Source organism: Vipera berus, assembly GCF_964194415.1.
Source record: "Vipera berus genome assembly, contig: HAP1_SCAFFOLD_27, whole genome shotgun sequence".
In the NCBI taxonomy this organism is placed as follows: domain Eukaryota; kingdom Metazoa; phylum Chordata; class Lepidosauria; order Squamata; family Viperidae; genus Vipera; species Vipera berus.
In genome coordinates, this window is record NW_027673656.1 from 30,561 (window position 1) to 48,353 (window position 17,793).

At 43.4% G+C, this 17,793-nt stretch overlaps 1 protein-coding gene across 1 annotated transcript in view; it reads left to right on the top strand.

The window, feature by feature from the left end:
* Positions 1 to 15,250: 15,250 nt before the first annotated feature.
* Positions 15,251 to 17,793, top strand: part of LOC308679194 (vomeronasal type-2 receptor 26-like) — a gene marked incomplete at both ends in the record, with an annotated part of 478,617 nt that continues 476,074 nt past the window's right edge. Inside the window, one exon of the mRNA XM_081346790.1 lies at positions 15,251 to 15,442. Within this exon, the coding sequence (XP_081202916.1) occupies positions 15,251 to 15,442 (192 nt within the window). The remainder of the gene's footprint in view (positions 15,443 to 17,793) is intronic.

The following is a 17,793-nucleotide window of genomic DNA, read 5'->3' on the forward strand; positions in this document are numbered from 1 at the left end:
TTTTAGGTCACGTCGGAAGGAGCAAAGGTCGGGAGCCATCCGGAGCTCCACCGGTAGACGGTTCCAAAGGTCTGGTGCACCCACAGAGAACGCCCTCCCCCTGGGGGCCACCAGTCGACACTCTTTGACCGAAGGCACCCTAAGGAGGCCCTCCCTGTGGGAGCGCACAGGACGAAGGGAAGTCGATGCCAGCAGCAGGTGCTCCCGTAGGTAATCCAGACCCATGCCATTTAGGGCTTTATAGGTCATTAGCAGCACCTTGAATCTTACCCGGAGGGCAACCGGAAGCCAATGCAGCTCGCAGAGTAGAGGTGTTACATGGGAGTATTGGGAAACCCCCACCACCACTCGCGCGGCTGCATTCTGCACCAGCTGAAGCCTCCGAGTAGTCCTCAAGGGCAGCCCCATGTAGAGAGCATTGCAGTAGTCCAAACGGGAGGTCACGAGCGCATGAGTGACTGTGCGCAAGGCATCCCGGTCCAGATAGGGCCGCAACTGGCGCACCAGGCGAACCTGGGCGAAGGCCCCCTTAGTCACAGCTCCTATATGATCTTCCAAAGAGAGCTGTGAGTCTAGGAGGACACCCAAGTTGCGAGCCCTATCTATGGGGGGTAATATCTCACCCCCCATGGTTAGAGATGGAATAATCTGAATTTCCCGAGATGCCGGCACCCACAGCCACTCAGTCTTGTCAGGGTTGAGCCGAAGCCTGTACCTCCCCATCCAGACCTGAACCACCTCCAGGCAACGGGACATCACATCGAGGGCATCACTGGGGTGGTTTGGGGTAGAGATGAAAAGCTGGGTATCATCAGCATATTGATGATACCCAACCCCAAAACCACGAATGATCTCACCCAGCAGCTTCATATAGATGTTGAATAAGAGAGGCAAGAGGACGGACCCCTGAGGAACTCCACAAACGAGAGGCCTCGAGGTCGACCTCTGCCCCCCTGCCAACACCGACTGCGAACGTCCCAGAAGGTAGGAGGAGAACCACTGAAGAACAGTGCCTCCCACTCCCAACCTCCTGAGACGCCACAGCAAGATACCATGGTCGATGGTATCAAAAGCCGCTGAGAGGTCTAATAGGACTAGGACAGAGTAGCAGCCCCTGTCCCGAGCCCGCCAGAGATCATTCACCAGAGCGACCAATGCCGTCTCCGTGCTGTACCCGGGCCTGAAACCCGATTGGTACGGGTCCAGATAATCAGCTTCCTCCAGGAACAACGGGAGCTGATGCGCCACCACGCTCTCAACAACCTTCGCAAGAAAACGAAGGTTGGAGACCGGACGAAAGTTGTTTAATACAGCTGGATCTAAGGCAGGCTTCTTGAGGAGATGTCTCACCACTGCCTCCTTCAAGGCGGCAGAAAAACTACCCTCACACAAGGAAGCAGTTATCACCGCCTGGAACCAGCCTCGTGTCCCCTCCCGAGCCGCATAAACCAGCCAGGAAGGGCACGGGTCCAATAAACATGTGGTGGAGCTCAACCTCCCCATAATCCTGTCCACTTCCTCCGGAGTCACAGGATTAAAATCCTCCCAGATAACATTGACAAGACCACCCGTGTCCTGATCGTCAGACTGCCCAGTCAGAGTCCAGACCGGTCCGAATCCGAGCGATTTTGTCCAACAGATGTTGACTAAACTCCTCGGCACAACCCTGCAAGGGTTCCTCCCTCACCTCCTGATTAAGGAGGGAGCGAGTCACCCTGAACAGGGCGGACGGGCGGTTATCTGCGGACGTGATAAGGGTAGTGAAGTGATTAGACCTCGCTGCCCTTATCGCTGTGAGATAAGACCTAATATAGGTTCTTAGTCGCAATCGGTCGGATTCAGATCGGCTGGACCTCCAACAGCTCTCTAGGCCCCGTCTCCAACGCTTCATCTCCCGAAGCTCCACGGAAAACCATGGAGCTCGCTGGGATCTGCACCGGGTTAGGGGCCGCAAGGGTACAACTCGGTCAAGTGCCTCCATGGCTGCCCTTTCCCAGGCTTCCACTAAGGCATCTGCTGAGCTGTGAGCAAAGGATGCAGGTGGGGACCCCAGCGCTGCCTGGAACCTATCAGGGTCCATTAAAGTCACAAATCAGTATGTTTTCATGGACTTGAGCTATACCCGAATACAGCACATTATTCTACTTTTTTATTGTCATATTTTCCACCTAAAGGATTTCAGATTGCAGGATCCAATCTGGGTCGGTCATCAGGACCAGAGGTTCAGCCTTCCGAGCTTTCAGACTCCTGCTGGAACCCAACCTCAGAGAGCTTCTCTCTCCCAGAATGTGTCCTTTGGGATCTTCTGTATACAGCATTTATGTGGTGCCTGGTTATATGTGGCTTTTTATTTGTTGATTGGGGTGTTGATGGCCAACTATTAAGTCGTTGGCTCTTGGTTCCTCTCAGTTTCTAAGTACCTGATAAACTGGTAGTAAATCAGCACTTCTGTTGACTGATAAGGGGCCCGTTTCCCAGGCTTCAATCATTTTCCTGGCTATTTTTGTATCTACTCCACCAACAATCTTAGCAGCTGCAAAATTGAATGCATGTCCTTGTTCGTTGTAATGTGAGTTGAGGTCTCCTTGTCTGACTGCTGGCTTGTGTTCTTGCAATCTGGTGGTTAGCTTCCTCTCCAAGTGTTCTATATGATCACAGGGGAATCCATGCAGAGGACCTGGTAGATTAATTAGAAGTATCTCCCACCTCCAAGCAAACTTTGCAATGCATGATTTGTCCTCACATGGTAGCCTCTAGATGGTGTGCAACATCCATCTTGGAAGCTGTCTTTTACTGCTTCTGAAATGGAGATTACCCTTAAAAATTAAGGAGACTAGGAGCAGGCCAGCGGCATTACTTTTACAGTCTCTTGAGAGCCACTGAGGATGGTTATCAAAGAACTCCCCTGGGATTCCCTTCTTCTGGGCAAGCTCATACAGAGAGGGACCCAGTCTAGCGTTCAGATCTCCTAATAATACCACTATGGACTGAGGGTACAATATAGATATATCTTCTAAGATAACTTCCAAGCCCATCCAATATTCAAAATTATAGTGCTGGGATGTGCTTGGAGGAATGTACACATTTACCAATATTAACTCAAACTGGTCATATTCAAATTTGACAGCTAGAAAGTACAGATACTTATCTTCGTTATATAATTTCTCTCCCTGCCATTGCAACTCTTCCTTTATAAGAATGCATAGCCCACCAGAGGGTCTCCCTTTGTTCTTTGTTTTTAGGGCTGGGGAGGCCCATCCCTGAAAGCCTGGCAATTGTACTGGTTCATCCACTTCGGTTAGCCAGGTTTCTTGAAAGGCTATTACGTCAAATCTAGAAAGAAAGCTCATTAGTCCACTATCAACCATCCTTTTCCAGCCAGCTATGTTCCAGGTCATCAACTGTATGGGGTTCTCAGAAGCAACGTGGTCTGACTTGGTTGATTGGCTAGATGGTGGAAATGCCAGATGTCAACTTGACAATGGAGCTGGGTCAATATCATCTAAGCTTCCCATATAAACACAGTTGTTGTGAGGTTCGATATTTCTCCTTGTGGGTTGCAGAACTTGTTGTTGCTCCTCTATATCTCGGTTGCCAGTGTGCCTCTGCTCTTGCTCCAAGAATGATTTTTTTTCCAAAGAGCAGGTACTCTGGCTTAAGTCTATAAATGTAAATTTATGTCCATTTTTGGAGGGGCATGGCTGAGGGTTCATCTTGTGGAGAGATGTTGTGGGAACTTCTAAATCAGATGAGGATGGAAGCTGGATTATGTCCTTAGTGTTTGTCAGCTTAGGGGGCACTGTGTGATGAAGCCCTTTGTCTTTCAGTTGTTTCTCAGAGGCTGGGTCAGTCAGTGCAGTTACTCCACTCTCAGCCTGTGTGACAACACCTTTTTTTACTGTTGAGGTAAAGGCAGATTGTTGATTAAATATCTTGTCACAAGGTTGCGTGTTTAGTGGAGCCAAATTAAATAGAGGCTTTGCTGTAGATTGGGTTGTTGTCAGTGCCTCTTTTAGGTCGTCCAATCTTTGAATGATGTTAACTTGCTCAGGTTCTGGCAATGCACTGAATAGGTCAATCAACATTTCCTCTGGCACATCCTCAGCAGTTCCTGCAGCTGTGGGTAACACAGTTTGTATATTGCTTCTTTGCTTTCTCAGGATCAGTTCAGTTGCAGCAGCCTCAGGCTTAGTAGTGTGAGGGCTGTTGCAGCCTAGATTTAAAGCGACAGTTCCCTCTTGGTGATGCTGTTTCAGGAGTGGGCACACTTTTTCTGAGCAAAAGACCCTTATTGGAAATATAGAGAAAAAGCTCGGAAAGGGCTTCATTCTGAAGAGCATGGAGGGAATTGTGGGCTGCTTGAATGATAGGAGAATTCTCATACATTGTGTTCTTGCTGGCAACCACTCTACATGAAGTAGATCTATCAGAGTGAATTCACAGCGGAGCAGCTGGCTCAGGGACAGCCTAATAGCTCGGCGGGGCCTGGAAAAGTCTAGAAGGCCCGGAGGAGCCACGCTTTGGAAGGCCGCGCTCTGGAAGGCCCCAACCAGTTAATGTTCGGGGGCCCATGGAGTTGCGGGTGGGAACAACGCCTGGAATGAATTGTGGCAGCGGAGGAATTGTGGCGGCATCTGGAGCGGCTGGCCATTAGCAGACAGGATTTGTTGTGACAGTATCCCAACCGCTACAGTCGGTTGTAGACTTGATGGAAATTATAACTCAGTATGGTAAGGTTTCTGGGTTTAAGGTGAACAGTAATAAAACTAAGATATTATCCAAGAATTTATCTACGAGTGAAAGGGATATGTTATCTAACTTAACAGGTTTTGAAATAGTGAAGAAGGTTAAATATCTAGGAGTGCATATTGCAGCCTCAAATGTAAAATTGTATAAGAATAATTATGAAACACTATGGTTGAAGGTACAAAGGGACTTAAATAATTGGAAAAAATTACAATTATCACTACTGGGAAGAATTGCAGTTGTTAAAATGAATGTTCTACCAAAGTTCCTCTTTCTGTTTCAGATGATACCTATATTGAAAAAGGATGCCAACCTTGATCAATGGCAGAAGGGTATTAACAAATTTATCTGGGCGGGGAAAAAACCAAGAGTTAAATTCAAGATTTTACAGGATGCCAGGGAAAGAGGGGGACTCAAGGCGCCGAATTTGAAATTGTACTATGATGCGGCTGCCTTGACCTGGGTTAGTGATTGGCTTAATTTAACTAACAAGAGAATACTTCATCTTGAGGGATGGGATTTGGTATATGGATGGCATGCATACTTGCTTTATGATAAGAAGGTAGACAGGGCTTTTAAATCCCATATTCTTAGAAGTGCTTTACTGCGTGTCTGGAAAAAGTACTATAATAAGTTAAATTATAAAATACCGATTTGGGGAATTGCTGGACACACGATAGAGGGTGTATCTATGGGAGTGAGTATGGATATGGTTTCTTATAAGGAACTACTCAAATTGCAAGGGAATGATTGGCAACTTAAATCAGCAGAGGAGTTAAGACAAGAAAACATAAATTACTCTTGGTTTCAATATACCCAATTGAAAGTTAGGTGGAAGTCAGATCAAAAGGTTGGTATCACAATTACAGATCAAAATTTAGTAAAGCAAATTAGAGATTCAAATTGTGCACATATAAAGAGGATATATAATGCTTTCATTGAATTGGATTCAGAAACGGAATTGGTTAAAGATTGCATGATAAAGTGGTCACAAAATATTCAGGAACCAATCTCGTTGGACACCTGGGAGATAATTTGGGTCAGAAATGTTAAATTTACCCAGGCTCAAAATTTAAGAGAAAATTTTTACAAAATGTTTTATAGATGGCATCTGGATCCCAAGAAGTTGTCCAACATGTATCCTAATCTGCAGTCTAAGTGTTGGAGGTGTGGTAGCTTAGAAGCTACCTATTTCCACATGTGGTGGACTTGTAGAAACATAAAAGCCTTCTGGATTAAAATTTGGTGGAACATTCAAAAGATTTTTAAGAGGAAGATAAAGTTTTCCCCGCAATTGTTCTTACTGGGTATTGTTGTAAATTGTGATGTCAAAGAGACTAATCTGATGTTGAATATGATAACGGCAGCACGGTTACTGGTGGGACAATATTGGAAGAAGGACAATCTGCCCACGGTAGAAGAATGGGTGTTTAAAGTTTCTAATCTTGCAGAAATGTCCAAGATTTCTGCTTATTTAAAGGATCACTCACAGGAGAGATATATTTCAGTTTGGAGGAGATGGATAAATTATATTGAAAACAAATATGGGACCAAAAAGTTCCATTTAGCTTATGAGTAGAATTTAGTGGGATATTGTTATTGTTTGTAGTTATGTTAAGAGAGAGTTAAAGCGCAGTACGAATTTGGTTGATTGTATATTGTGTAAATTTTTATTTAGAATATGATTGTTGTAACTATAGTCCTGTATTTAGCTCTGGGAAGTGGGGGGGGAGTGGGGGGGTTGGGGTGGGAGGGATTTGGGGATATATTGTAAAATTTTGTAAAACTCTTTAATAAAAAAAAGGATTTTACTACTTTATGGCCTATTAGGCTTTTTGCCTTGGACGAACATCTGCCTAACTCTCTTGCCTGCCATCCCCCCCCCCAAAGGATTCAGAGGGACCTGGGTATTAGCCACGGTGAGAGAGTGGCTTAGACTTACATCTTCTGCCCCCTAGAGATGAGAGATCTATGGGGTATGCCCTACCCTGGTTAGTTTGCAGACTGTAGTTATATTGGTCATCTCTTAGACCTTTGCCTGATTGAGTGTTTTCTCTGTAGGTGTTCAAATTTTTGGGAGGAGAACAAGGTCCTTCTCTACTTTCACCTTCTGAGTTAGCCATCCCATGTCTGTCCATGGTTATCCTCCCAAGTCCTTCCACAGTATTTGGGTGGCTCCTAACAAACTCTGCAAAAGACTCATTCAGACAATCAACCTTATCCATGACAATTGACAAGAGATTATATATTGAGTTTACAGTTTGAGCTGTAAGCAAACATTGTCTAGAGAGGAAGTCTGTCACATTTCCCCCCTTCAAATTTGCTACATCTCCCTCCTGTGTAAAAGAGGCTGTTGCCAGATTCCAAGGAGGGGAGCCATTCTCCAAGAGGGAGGAGGACAACTCCACACGCTGTCTGCTCTCCAGTTCAGTTTGTAAGTCCCATTCCAAAGAGTCACATACATTAAATTTATCTGATAAGGTGCCTGCGAATGAGTTACTTACTGGAGCAGACTGTCTGTTTGCAATATAATCCTCCATTTTCTGCTGCTTCAAAGGCTTGGATATACTTTCTGCTGCAGAGTGCTGTCTCTTCCTTCTTTTCCCCATTCAGGTTTGTTAAAACAGGTTTAAAAATAAGTTTAAAACTATGGTTTAAAAGGTTAAAATGGGTTAAAAATGGGTTTAAAAAGTTTAAAAGAGGTAGGTTAAAATACAATATTAAAAGAGGTTAAAAAGTTAAAATAAAAATAAAGTAAAATAAAATAAAACCTTTACTTTTGGAGGAGCTCTTTACAGCCTTTGCTGCCTCTCCACCATCTTGGCTCCGCCCCGTGTATCTCCCTTTTAGAGATTGAGTGCCTAGTATTCTAATATAATTCTAAAGTCAAAAAGGATACATAGATAGATTGGGTTAAATCATAATAATTAACCTATTATTAATTTCAATATATTTTAAATAAGGTATTTTCAGCTTCTAGTATTAATATTACTTACTTTTGTGGCTTAATATAATTAATAATAGCACTAAGAATAGTAATAATAACTAATAATTACAATCTTACACACTATTAATGATAGTAAACTTAGTCAATATAGGTTTGATTAAACAGCTGGATTAATATTTAACTATAAACAAAAGTTAATAACCAATGACTGTTGCGTCGAGCGACCGGTCAGGGTTCCGGCCTCAACTCTTAGAGCCCCGTAACAGGGGTGAGAATTTAGAGGGACCCTCGCAAGGGTGAACACCTTGAATATGGAAGGATTTTGCCCTTTGCCACCGACCCAGTGTGCCGGACGTTCCAACGGTCACACTTGGGAACTGCGATAGCGCAGGAACAGAGTCCTAGGACAAACTGAGGCACCAACACAAGTTTGTTCAAGGTGAGAGAGCACAGAGTGCCCGGGGTGGATGGTGTTGCCCCCGAACAGCTTTGCACAGCACTCTTTTATTGAGCAGTTTCACTAGGGAGGGGGAAGTACACATGAGGAATTAACATATGTGAGGTCATAGGAGAACATAACTCATTGCATACAACTGCTAATGAAGAGGGCAAAGGTCATCACAGGAAACAATAAAGCATAGCTTATCGTATACAAATGCTAACAGAGAAGACAAGGGTTATTACAGGAAGGCATAACTTATATCACAAGAAGGCATAACTTGAAAGGCATAACTTGAAGCAAGGACAATTACAAGAGACATTATCACAGGAAGTCATAACTTGTATCACAAGAAGGCATAACTTGAAAGGCATAACTTGAAGCAAGGACAATTACAAAAGACAAGTCTTGTTAAATGAAGCAGGAGACAAAGGTTTATCACTGGAGACAGGAATGCAGAAGGCAAAAAGGTCTTTTGGGAGTCTAGGATAACTACAACTCCTCCTTTTCTGTTTGTTAAGGCCAATTACTGATAAGGCCCCTCAATGTCCAGAACTTTCTCTTCTAGGATACTTATGCGGGAAAAAGAGAAATCCTTCGATACCTCCTGTGCCGGCGCCAGTGTTCCTTTCAAAGAGTGTTGGTGTGAGGGTTCATCAGAGGTAAATTCTAAAAGAGGATGTTTGTATTCACTGTCAACAGTGTGTTTCATCAACAGAATGTCATCGCTAATGCTGCTCAGCCTTCGTTGTAGAAAATCTAAAAGTTTACCCATAACACATGGGCCAATTGCACATGCAAGTAATAACAAAATTAAAGGACCAGCTATGGCTGAGAAAAGGGTGGTCAGCCAGGGAGAGAAGTTAAACATTCCTTGAATTGATACTTACTGTGCCATAAGGAATCAATTTGTTTAACAGCTCTCTGTTCAGCTATCAAAGAAATACTGTTAGTAATACTTCTGATAAAAATAGGCAAGACACAAGGTAAAATAATGCATCCTAATACAATCATACCAATTAAAGCTACAATAGCTTGTAAACCAGGTAATTTGGGAAACCAGGAGCCAAGTAATTCCTGAAAGTTAAAACCATTTCAAGTTTGGACAGGAACATGAGCTACAGAGTTCACATAGATGATGATGGTAGACTCGTTGTTAACAACAGGTTGTTCCTTCTGGGTCCATGCGATGGGCAAAAACAGTGTGAAAAGAGTCATTTTTGACTGGAAGCAATGTCAAAGGTGTGAGTCATTGTAAAGAACGGGATGGGATAGCTGGTGAAGTGGAGGCACAATGAAATACTGCAGGCTGAGTAGGCGGCAAATCTTTGACGTCTGGGGTAAGCTTTCAGATGGAATTGTGTTTTAGTGGCATCAGTCAGTGGTGTTAAAGCTGAAAAAAGTCACAAACCATGCTGTCATCTTTAATGGGTTCTGCAGTTGTGTTTGTGGAGGCATGATACGGACGAACGTGATGACTGGGGATCCACAGCACTTTGTCTGGCAGTTGAACAGCTGCGTAGCCTCTGCCCCAGGTAAGAAGGTCTGCAGGGCCTTGCCAAGTTAGGTCTGGAAGTTGTCGGTACCAAACCTGTGGCTTAGGGAGATCTGAAGAAGAAGAAGAAGAAAAATGCCGCTCTGCAGCTGTGGTTAAGGGATAGCCAGTCAAGTTTGAAAAGTTCAGAGTGTATAGGCAAAGGTTAAGTGTTTCTTGCACTGCTGGGAGGTTGGGGTTTCGTTTTCCCCCGTTCTGATTTTTATAGCGATCTAAAGCATGTTTCAAGGTTTGGTTAGCCCTTTCCACCAAGGCTTGGCCTTGGCTATTATATGGAATTCCAAATTTGTGTGTGATTTGCCAATGATGACAAAATTCTGCCATGGCTTGACTGCTATAGGCAGGGCTATTATCTGTTTTGAGTTCTTTTGGACATCCCAGCACTGCAAAGGTCCGAATACAATGATTAATTACATGTTTAGCGGCTTCACCCCTTTGGGGGGGTAGCCATGATGAATCCTGAAAAGGTATCAATTGAAACATGCAAATACTTCCATGGGGCAAATGGTGCATGTTGTGTGACATCCATTTGCCAAATTTGGCAAGGCTCCAATCCCCTTGGATTAACACCCATAGGGATTGCAGTGGCTTGTTGGCTGCAGTTTGGACACTGCTGGCGAATCGCAATAGCTTCTGCAGCGGTGATGCCAAACTGCTTTTGCAAAGCTTTGGAATTTTGATGAAAATATGAATGACTTTCCCAGGGGGTGAGGGGTTGCAAAGAACAGGCTGAAGGTCCGGAGGCAGCCTGATCTGCAACATTGTTTCCCTCTTGCAAAAAACCTGGAAAAGGCTGATGACTACGAATGTGAGCAATAAAAATAGGATGTTGGCGTTCAAAAAGCAAATTTTGAAAGGTTAAAAAAAGTTGTAACAAATCTGGTTGAATGGAGGGGGATAAATAAGATCCATAAATCACTTGAATTGTGTGATAAACATAAAAGCTATCCACAATAAGATTCAAAGGTTGAAAGGAAAAAAGTTGACAAGCCAAAATTGAAGCAGCCAGTTCAGCTTTTTGAGCTGACCGCTGGGGTGTTGTTTGCTTGGTTATCCAGTGACCATTTTCCAACCAGGCACAGGCGCCACACTCCTTGTTCCCATCTGCAAAAACTGTAACAGCCGAATGTAGGGGGTGAGGAGACAAGGGTGACAACCAGTCAATGGGTACAGTGTGAACAATTTGCAAATGATAATTGGGTGGTGGGTGGCAAGAAACCTTGCCATGCCAATCAGCTAAGGAAAATTGCAATTCACTGGAGGTTTGAAAAAATGATTCCCAAATTCGCAAAGACATAGGCACAAAAAGAGTGTCTATCTCCAGCCCAATCAAGGCTTTCGTTCGGTGACGAATTTTAAAAATCAATTGAGCCAATTGTGCTTCTCTGGTTAAAACAGAAACTTTGGGCGTATGGGATAAATGAATCCACTCAAATTTTCAATTGTTTAGCACATTGAACGATAGCAGCAGTAAATAGTCCAGGCGTGTTTAAAATAATAGCAGCAAAAGGAACATACGACTCCCATCATGCAACATCCACCTCTCACTTTCTTCTACTTCCCATGTTTCTCCCTATCCATATTTCTATAGTACATTCTTGTTCCTTCAGCATTCTAAGGCTTGTGTTAAGGCATACAATTCATGTATGCAATTCACAAATCTGTGCAAACCAACTTAAAAACCACTTTTCTGTTTCTCCCTTCTATTATCCATTCATTCACTGCCCTTCTGCCACTCTGGCCTAACTTCTGTCTTTTCTGCTTCCACAGCTTCTATCAACTTTTGCATGAGCCAACTGTTTCTCTTAGCTATTAATCAATCCTCTACATTTCTCTTCTCCAAAAGTATTGAAGATTCCATAATCATATTTGGAGTCAGTGTATATGTTCCCCCTTTCCTGTATTAACAATCTCAGAGCCTGTTGTAAGGCATAAAATCCACAGGTTAGTGCTGATTAAGGGAGGGAAATTCTCCCAGATATCACCTTCTATCAATGTGTCCTGCACACAGACACAAAAACATCAAAAACAAAAAAAACAAAAACAAAAAACAACTCCACAAAAAGATCAGAGTAATTTCTTTTGGGTGATGTTTAACTAAAACTCAAAAATTTCCAAAAACTTGTCCAACAATTAATCTCTCCTCTTACGAGTAAAAAAAATTGCAAGCTGAAACTGCAAGAGTGGGCATCAAGTTTCACATCCACCCCCCTTTCTCAGACTGGAATTCTAAGCAGAGAAAAAAATTGGTTAAAAGGACCAGCCACCCCCCCTCTTCTGGCTGTCTCTCCCTTTCTCACTCTTAAAGTAACACAGCGGGGTTGGGGGGGAGTAAAAGAAACTTTACAAAAATCTCACCACTAAAAAAAATAGTTTGCTCTCCTTTACATGCATTTTCTCTCACACATCATCCATGGCTTTTACAACAATAAAATCTGCAGTTTACTGTTCCTTTCACAGCCTGGGACGGGGTGGGGGGTGGTAGGTAGGTTTGAGGGCTAACACACTCACATTTACATATCAGCAAATTAACTCATTCACTTCCATTCTGACTGCTTGCATAAACAATTTCACATACAAAAATTTCGTTTTTTACTTTCTCCAGACAAACCATACATTGTTAAATAAGGCCTTTTTGTTTGGTGTTATCAGAGAGGATTTTGACCCTCTTCCAAGTCTTGGAAATAACACAGAACAACACAGACAGACATATATACACAGATACTATTAACAAAACAAAACACACATATCAATTTGGGGTTTAGGCCAAAACAATAGTCCAAAAAGCTAGATTAAAAGAAAAAGATAGAAGAAAAACTTGGTTTTATTTCTTTGATTTTTCTTTTCTTTAGGTTTACAACAACAACTACTTTCCTATTCTTTGATTTGGTAGACCAGAATTGTCAATTTAGCTTGGCTCGGAGCCTGCAATGGGAAGCTAGATCTCAGACACGTCCAGGCAGTTGAAATCAACAGGCGCGCCCCTCGACTTTACTGAGAACAGCTCGCCCCAAGAGGCTCTTTCAAGCCCCACATAAGCCAATTCTAACAGGAGTTCATTTCGGGCATATTCGTTGTCTATTTGCCTTGTTATTTCTTCCTGCAGTCTATCCACAAAGTCTGAATAAGCCTGATTGGGACCTTGATAAACCTGTGCAAAAGACATTTTAGCTTTTCCGTGAGGATCATCTATCTTGCGGAAAGCTGCTAAAGCCCCTTCCTGTATCAAATTAAAAGCCTCCCTTGGGCCTTGAGCCTGTTGGTCATTAGTAATGAATTGTCCCGTGCCAAATAATTGATCCCTATTTACTCCTTGAGGTAATCCAGCAAGATTTTTTTCTCTATTTCTTTTTTATTTATATTCAGATTCCCAAACAAGATATTGTGATAGAGTCAAAACCATGTTAGCTTACCTATACTTATTAAAAATCCTTGCAGATAGTTGATCAATTCATGATGCAAGGGTGTATACTCTTGGATTGGTTAACCTCCGGCTTCTGGTGCCGGCAAAAAATTAACAGGATAACAAGATGACAAATCTTCCATGTTCAATTGTGATTTAACAGATTCTGGCTGAGCCTGAGGGGCTCAGCCGCAGCTGAGGTGCCCTGCTGAGTTTCTCCCGGCTGAATCCTCATAAGGAGGGGGAGCCGGAGAAACTGAAAAGGCTTAATGAAAAAGAGAATATTTGGAGAAGGAGGAGGAGGGAAGGGGGGAGGAGGGGGTTTAGAAATAGTAATGGCAACAAGCTCAGAGGCTTTTTCCTCTTTGCCGGGAGCAGAGAGAGGGACAGGCACAGCAATAGGAGGAAGTTTCTCTGATTTTTCATAGGGTGGGGGCGGCACGGATGAAGGCGGAAGATCAGAAGAGTGATCAAGAAGTTTAGAGGTAGAAGATGTCAGATCTAAAGGAGATGGCAAAAGTTTTAATGCTGCCATCACTGCTTGCCATGCGGACAAAATGTCAGCAGGCGCCCTGGGATGATTGTGAAGATATTTACCTAGCTTTTCCCAGGTTATAACAGACAAAGTGCCTGATTCCGGATAAGCCGGACAATTGTTGTTAATATATTGTAAAAGTTTTGTAAAAAGTCTCTTTCCTACAGGATGGACCATGATGCCATTGTATTTTTGAACAAAATTAGCATTCTGCACTATATTAAAAAGTTCGTCCCTATGGCCTGACGAAACTTTGGAAAGTGGGGAGCCCATTACTCATGATTAGAAGCCTTCTCCGAGGTGCGTGGTAACAGGAGTGCAGGCAGTACACCCCTGGACAGGAGTCGTACTGTGGAGTTGAAGCCGCGATCCAACGGACGAGCCCCCAGTTGTTGCGTCGAGCGACCGGTCAGGGTTCCGGCCTCAACTCTTAGAGCCCCGTAACAGGGGTGAGAATTTAGAGGGACCCTCGCAAGGGTGAACACCTTGAATATGGAAGGATTTTGCCCTTTGCCACCGACCCAGTGTGCCGGACGTTCCAACGGTCACACTTGGGAACTGCGATAGCGCAGGAACAGAGTCCTAGGACAAACTGAGGCACCAACACAAGTTTGTTCAAGGTGAGAGAGCACAGAGTGCCCGGGGTGGATGGTGTTGCCCCCGAACAGCTTTGCACAGCACTCTTTTATTGAGCAGTTTCACCAAGGAGGGGGAAGTACACATGAGGAATTAACATATGTGAGGTCATAGGAGAACATAACTCATTGCATACAACTGCTAATGAAGAGGGCAAAGGTCATCACAGGAAACAATAAAGCATAGCTTATCGTATACAAATGCTAACAGAGAAGACAAGGGTTATTACAGGAAGGCATAACTTATATCACAAGAAGGCATAACTTGAAAGGCATAACTTGAAGCAAGGACAATTACAAGAGACATTATCACAGGAAGGCATAACTTGTATCACAAGAAGGCATAACTTGAAAGGCATAACTTGAAGCAAGGACAATTACAAAAGACAAGTCTTGTTAAATGAAGCAGGAGACAAAGGTTTATCACTGGAGACAGGAATGCAGAAGGCAAAAAGGTCTTTTGGGAGTCTAGGATAACTACAAATGACCAAACTAATTCTAATAAATAATTCCTAAAAAAAGGAACTATAGTTAATTAAAGTTAAATTGTAAGATGAGTTTGTTTAGTCGTTTAGTCACTAGATGGGGGTAGAGATCACCACTTTGTTCAGAAAACAGCAAGCAGATCAAGTTTCACAGTTCATGCAAATGGTGTCTGGTCTCTGTTCCGAGAAAAAGGAGGAGAAAAGCCTAAAGTTTAAATCCGTCAGTATACTTTCCCAACACAGGTCAAAATAATCTTGTCTTGTAAGCAGCAGCAAAGAGAATATTATTTCCAAAAGATAGATTCTAGTATTCCTTTCATAAACTTCTCCAGTCTGCTGTCAAACAGTTTGTAACAGTTCGCCTTTCATTTCCTTTGCCACTTTCTCCACTCGGGCTGGTTCACGTTAGCTAAATCCAAGCTCTTAAGAACAAGCTTCCAGTTCACTTCCTCACTTTGTTCAAAGTTAAAATAGATCGCGGTTTAGAACAGATGAGATTACCGGGATGTTCTGGCTTCCAGGTTACAGCAAGTCACGGCTCCGGGACGCCATTACAGGCATCTTCTTGACGTGTCTGATCCCGGGGAGTTCTTCAGCTTCCCTTCACAGTTGCACTCTGCTTCGGAGCTGGAATGCTCCCCTCACTTTCCCCAAGCTTTTCCCGCTCGAGGATGGCTTTGATTTGCCGTCAAACGCGGCAAACGGAGTTGTCGGCTTCAGGAGAGAGTCCCTAGCCTGCTCTGCTCCGTCGTGACATCACAGGAAGTCCTCCTTAATTCCAACTTTTGATTCATCTAGCCCTGCCTTTCTCATGATGTGCTCTGCATATAAGTTAAATAGGCAGGGCGACAGTATATAGCCTTGCCGGACTCCTTTCCCAATTTTGAACCAATCAGTGGTTCCGTGTCCAGTTCTCACTGTTGCTTCTTGGACCACATATAGGTTTCTCAAGAGACAAATAAGATGGTCTGCTACGCCCATCTCTTTAAGAACTTGCCACAGTTTGTTATGATCCACACAATCAAAGGCTTTAGCATAATCAATGAAGCAGAAGTAGATGTTTTTCTGGAACTCTCTAGCTTTCTCCATGATCCAGCGTATGTTAGCAATTTGATCTCTAGTTCCTCTGCCTCTTCGAAATCCTGCCTGTACTTCTGGTAGTTCTCGATCCACATACTGCTGGAGTCTAGCCTGTAGGATTTTAAGCATAACTTTACTAGCATGAGAGATGAGTGCAATGGTGCAATAGTTTGAACATTCTTTGGCACTGCCTTTCTTTGGAATTGGAATGTAAACTGATCTTTTCCAATCCTGTGGCCACTGTTGAGTTTTCCAAATTTGCTGACAAATTGAGTGTAGCACTTTTACTGCATCGTCTTTTAAGATTTTGAATAGCTCAGCTGGAATACTGTCACCTCCACTAGCTTTGTTGTTGCTCAGCTTTTCTAAGGCCCACTTCACTTCACATTCTAGGATGTCTGGCTCGAGGTCAGTGACCACCTCATTGTGATTATCAGGGACGTTAAGCTCATTCTTGTATAATTCTTCTGTGTAATTTTGCCACCTCTTCTTAATCTCTTCTGCCTCTGTTAGGTCCCTGCCATTTTGTTCCTTTATCATGCCCATTTTTGCATGAAACGTTCCTTTCATCTCTCCAATTTTCTTGAAAAGATCTCTGGTCCTCCCTATTCTATTGTTTTCTTCTATTTCTTTGCATTGTTCATTTAAGAAGGCATTCTTATCTCTTCTAGCTATTCTCTGGAATTCTGCATTCAATAGGGCGTATCTTTCTTTTTCTCCCTTGCCTTTCGCTTCCCTCCTTTCCTCAGCTATTTGCAAAGCTTCCTCAGACAGCCATTTTGCTTTCTTGCATTTCTTTTTCTTTGGGATGGTTTTGGTTGCTACCTGTTGTACAATGTTGCGAACCTCTGTCCATAATTCTTCAGGCACTCTGTCTATCAGATCTAATTCCTTAAATCTATTTGTAACCTCTACTGTATATTCAATAGGGATATGATTTAATTCATACCTGACTGGCCTAGCGCTTTTCCCTACTTTCTTTAATTTAAGCCTAAACTTTGCAACAAGAAGCTCACGGTCTGAGCCACAGTCAGCTCCTGGTCTTGTTTTTTACTGACTGCATAGAGCTTCTCCATCTTTGGCTGCAGAGCATATAGTCAATCTGATTTCTGTGTTGACCGTCTGGTGACGTCCATGTGTAAAGCTGTCTCTCGGGTTGTTGGAAAAGAGTGTTTGCTATGACCATCGTATTCCCTTGACAAAATTCTATCAGCCTGTGCCCTGCTTCATGTTGTACTCCAAGGCCAAACTTGCCTGTTATTCCAGTTATCTTTCGGCTTCCTACTTTAGCATTCCAATCCTCCATGGTGATAAGGACATCATTTTTGGGTGTTAGTTCTACAAGGTGCTCTAGGGCTTCATAGAACTGGTCAATTTCATCCTCTTCAGCACTGGTGGTTGGGGCATAGACTTGGACTACTGTGACATCCACAGCTGAGCGTCCTTTCGGCTTTGGCACAGTCGCTTCATTCTTTCTGGCGCTACTAGTACTAGCCCTCTGCTCTTCCCCAGTAGCATATTGGATGCCTTCCGACCTGAGGGGCTCATCTTCCAGCGTCATATTGTTTTGCCTTTTGGTACTGTCCATAGGGTTTTCATGGCAAAGATACTGGAGTGGGTTGCCATTTCCTTCTCCAGTGGATCACGTTTTGTCAGAACTCTCTGCTATGACCTTTCCGTCTTGGGTGGCCCTACACGGCATAGCTCTTAGCTTCATTGAATTACGCAAGCCCCTTCACCACAACAAGGCAGTAATCCATGAAGGGGTAGTAAATTGTAGGGGGGATAAAGAAATAATGTACATTCTTTATTCTTATTCTTTCTTATTTAGTTTATTTCTGCATTCTGTTTATATAAAGGTAAAGGTAAAGGTTCCCCCGCACATGCGTGCTAGTCGTTTCCAACTGTAGGGGCCCGTGCTCATCTCTGTTTCAAAGCTGAAGAGCCAGTGCTTGTCCGAGGACATCT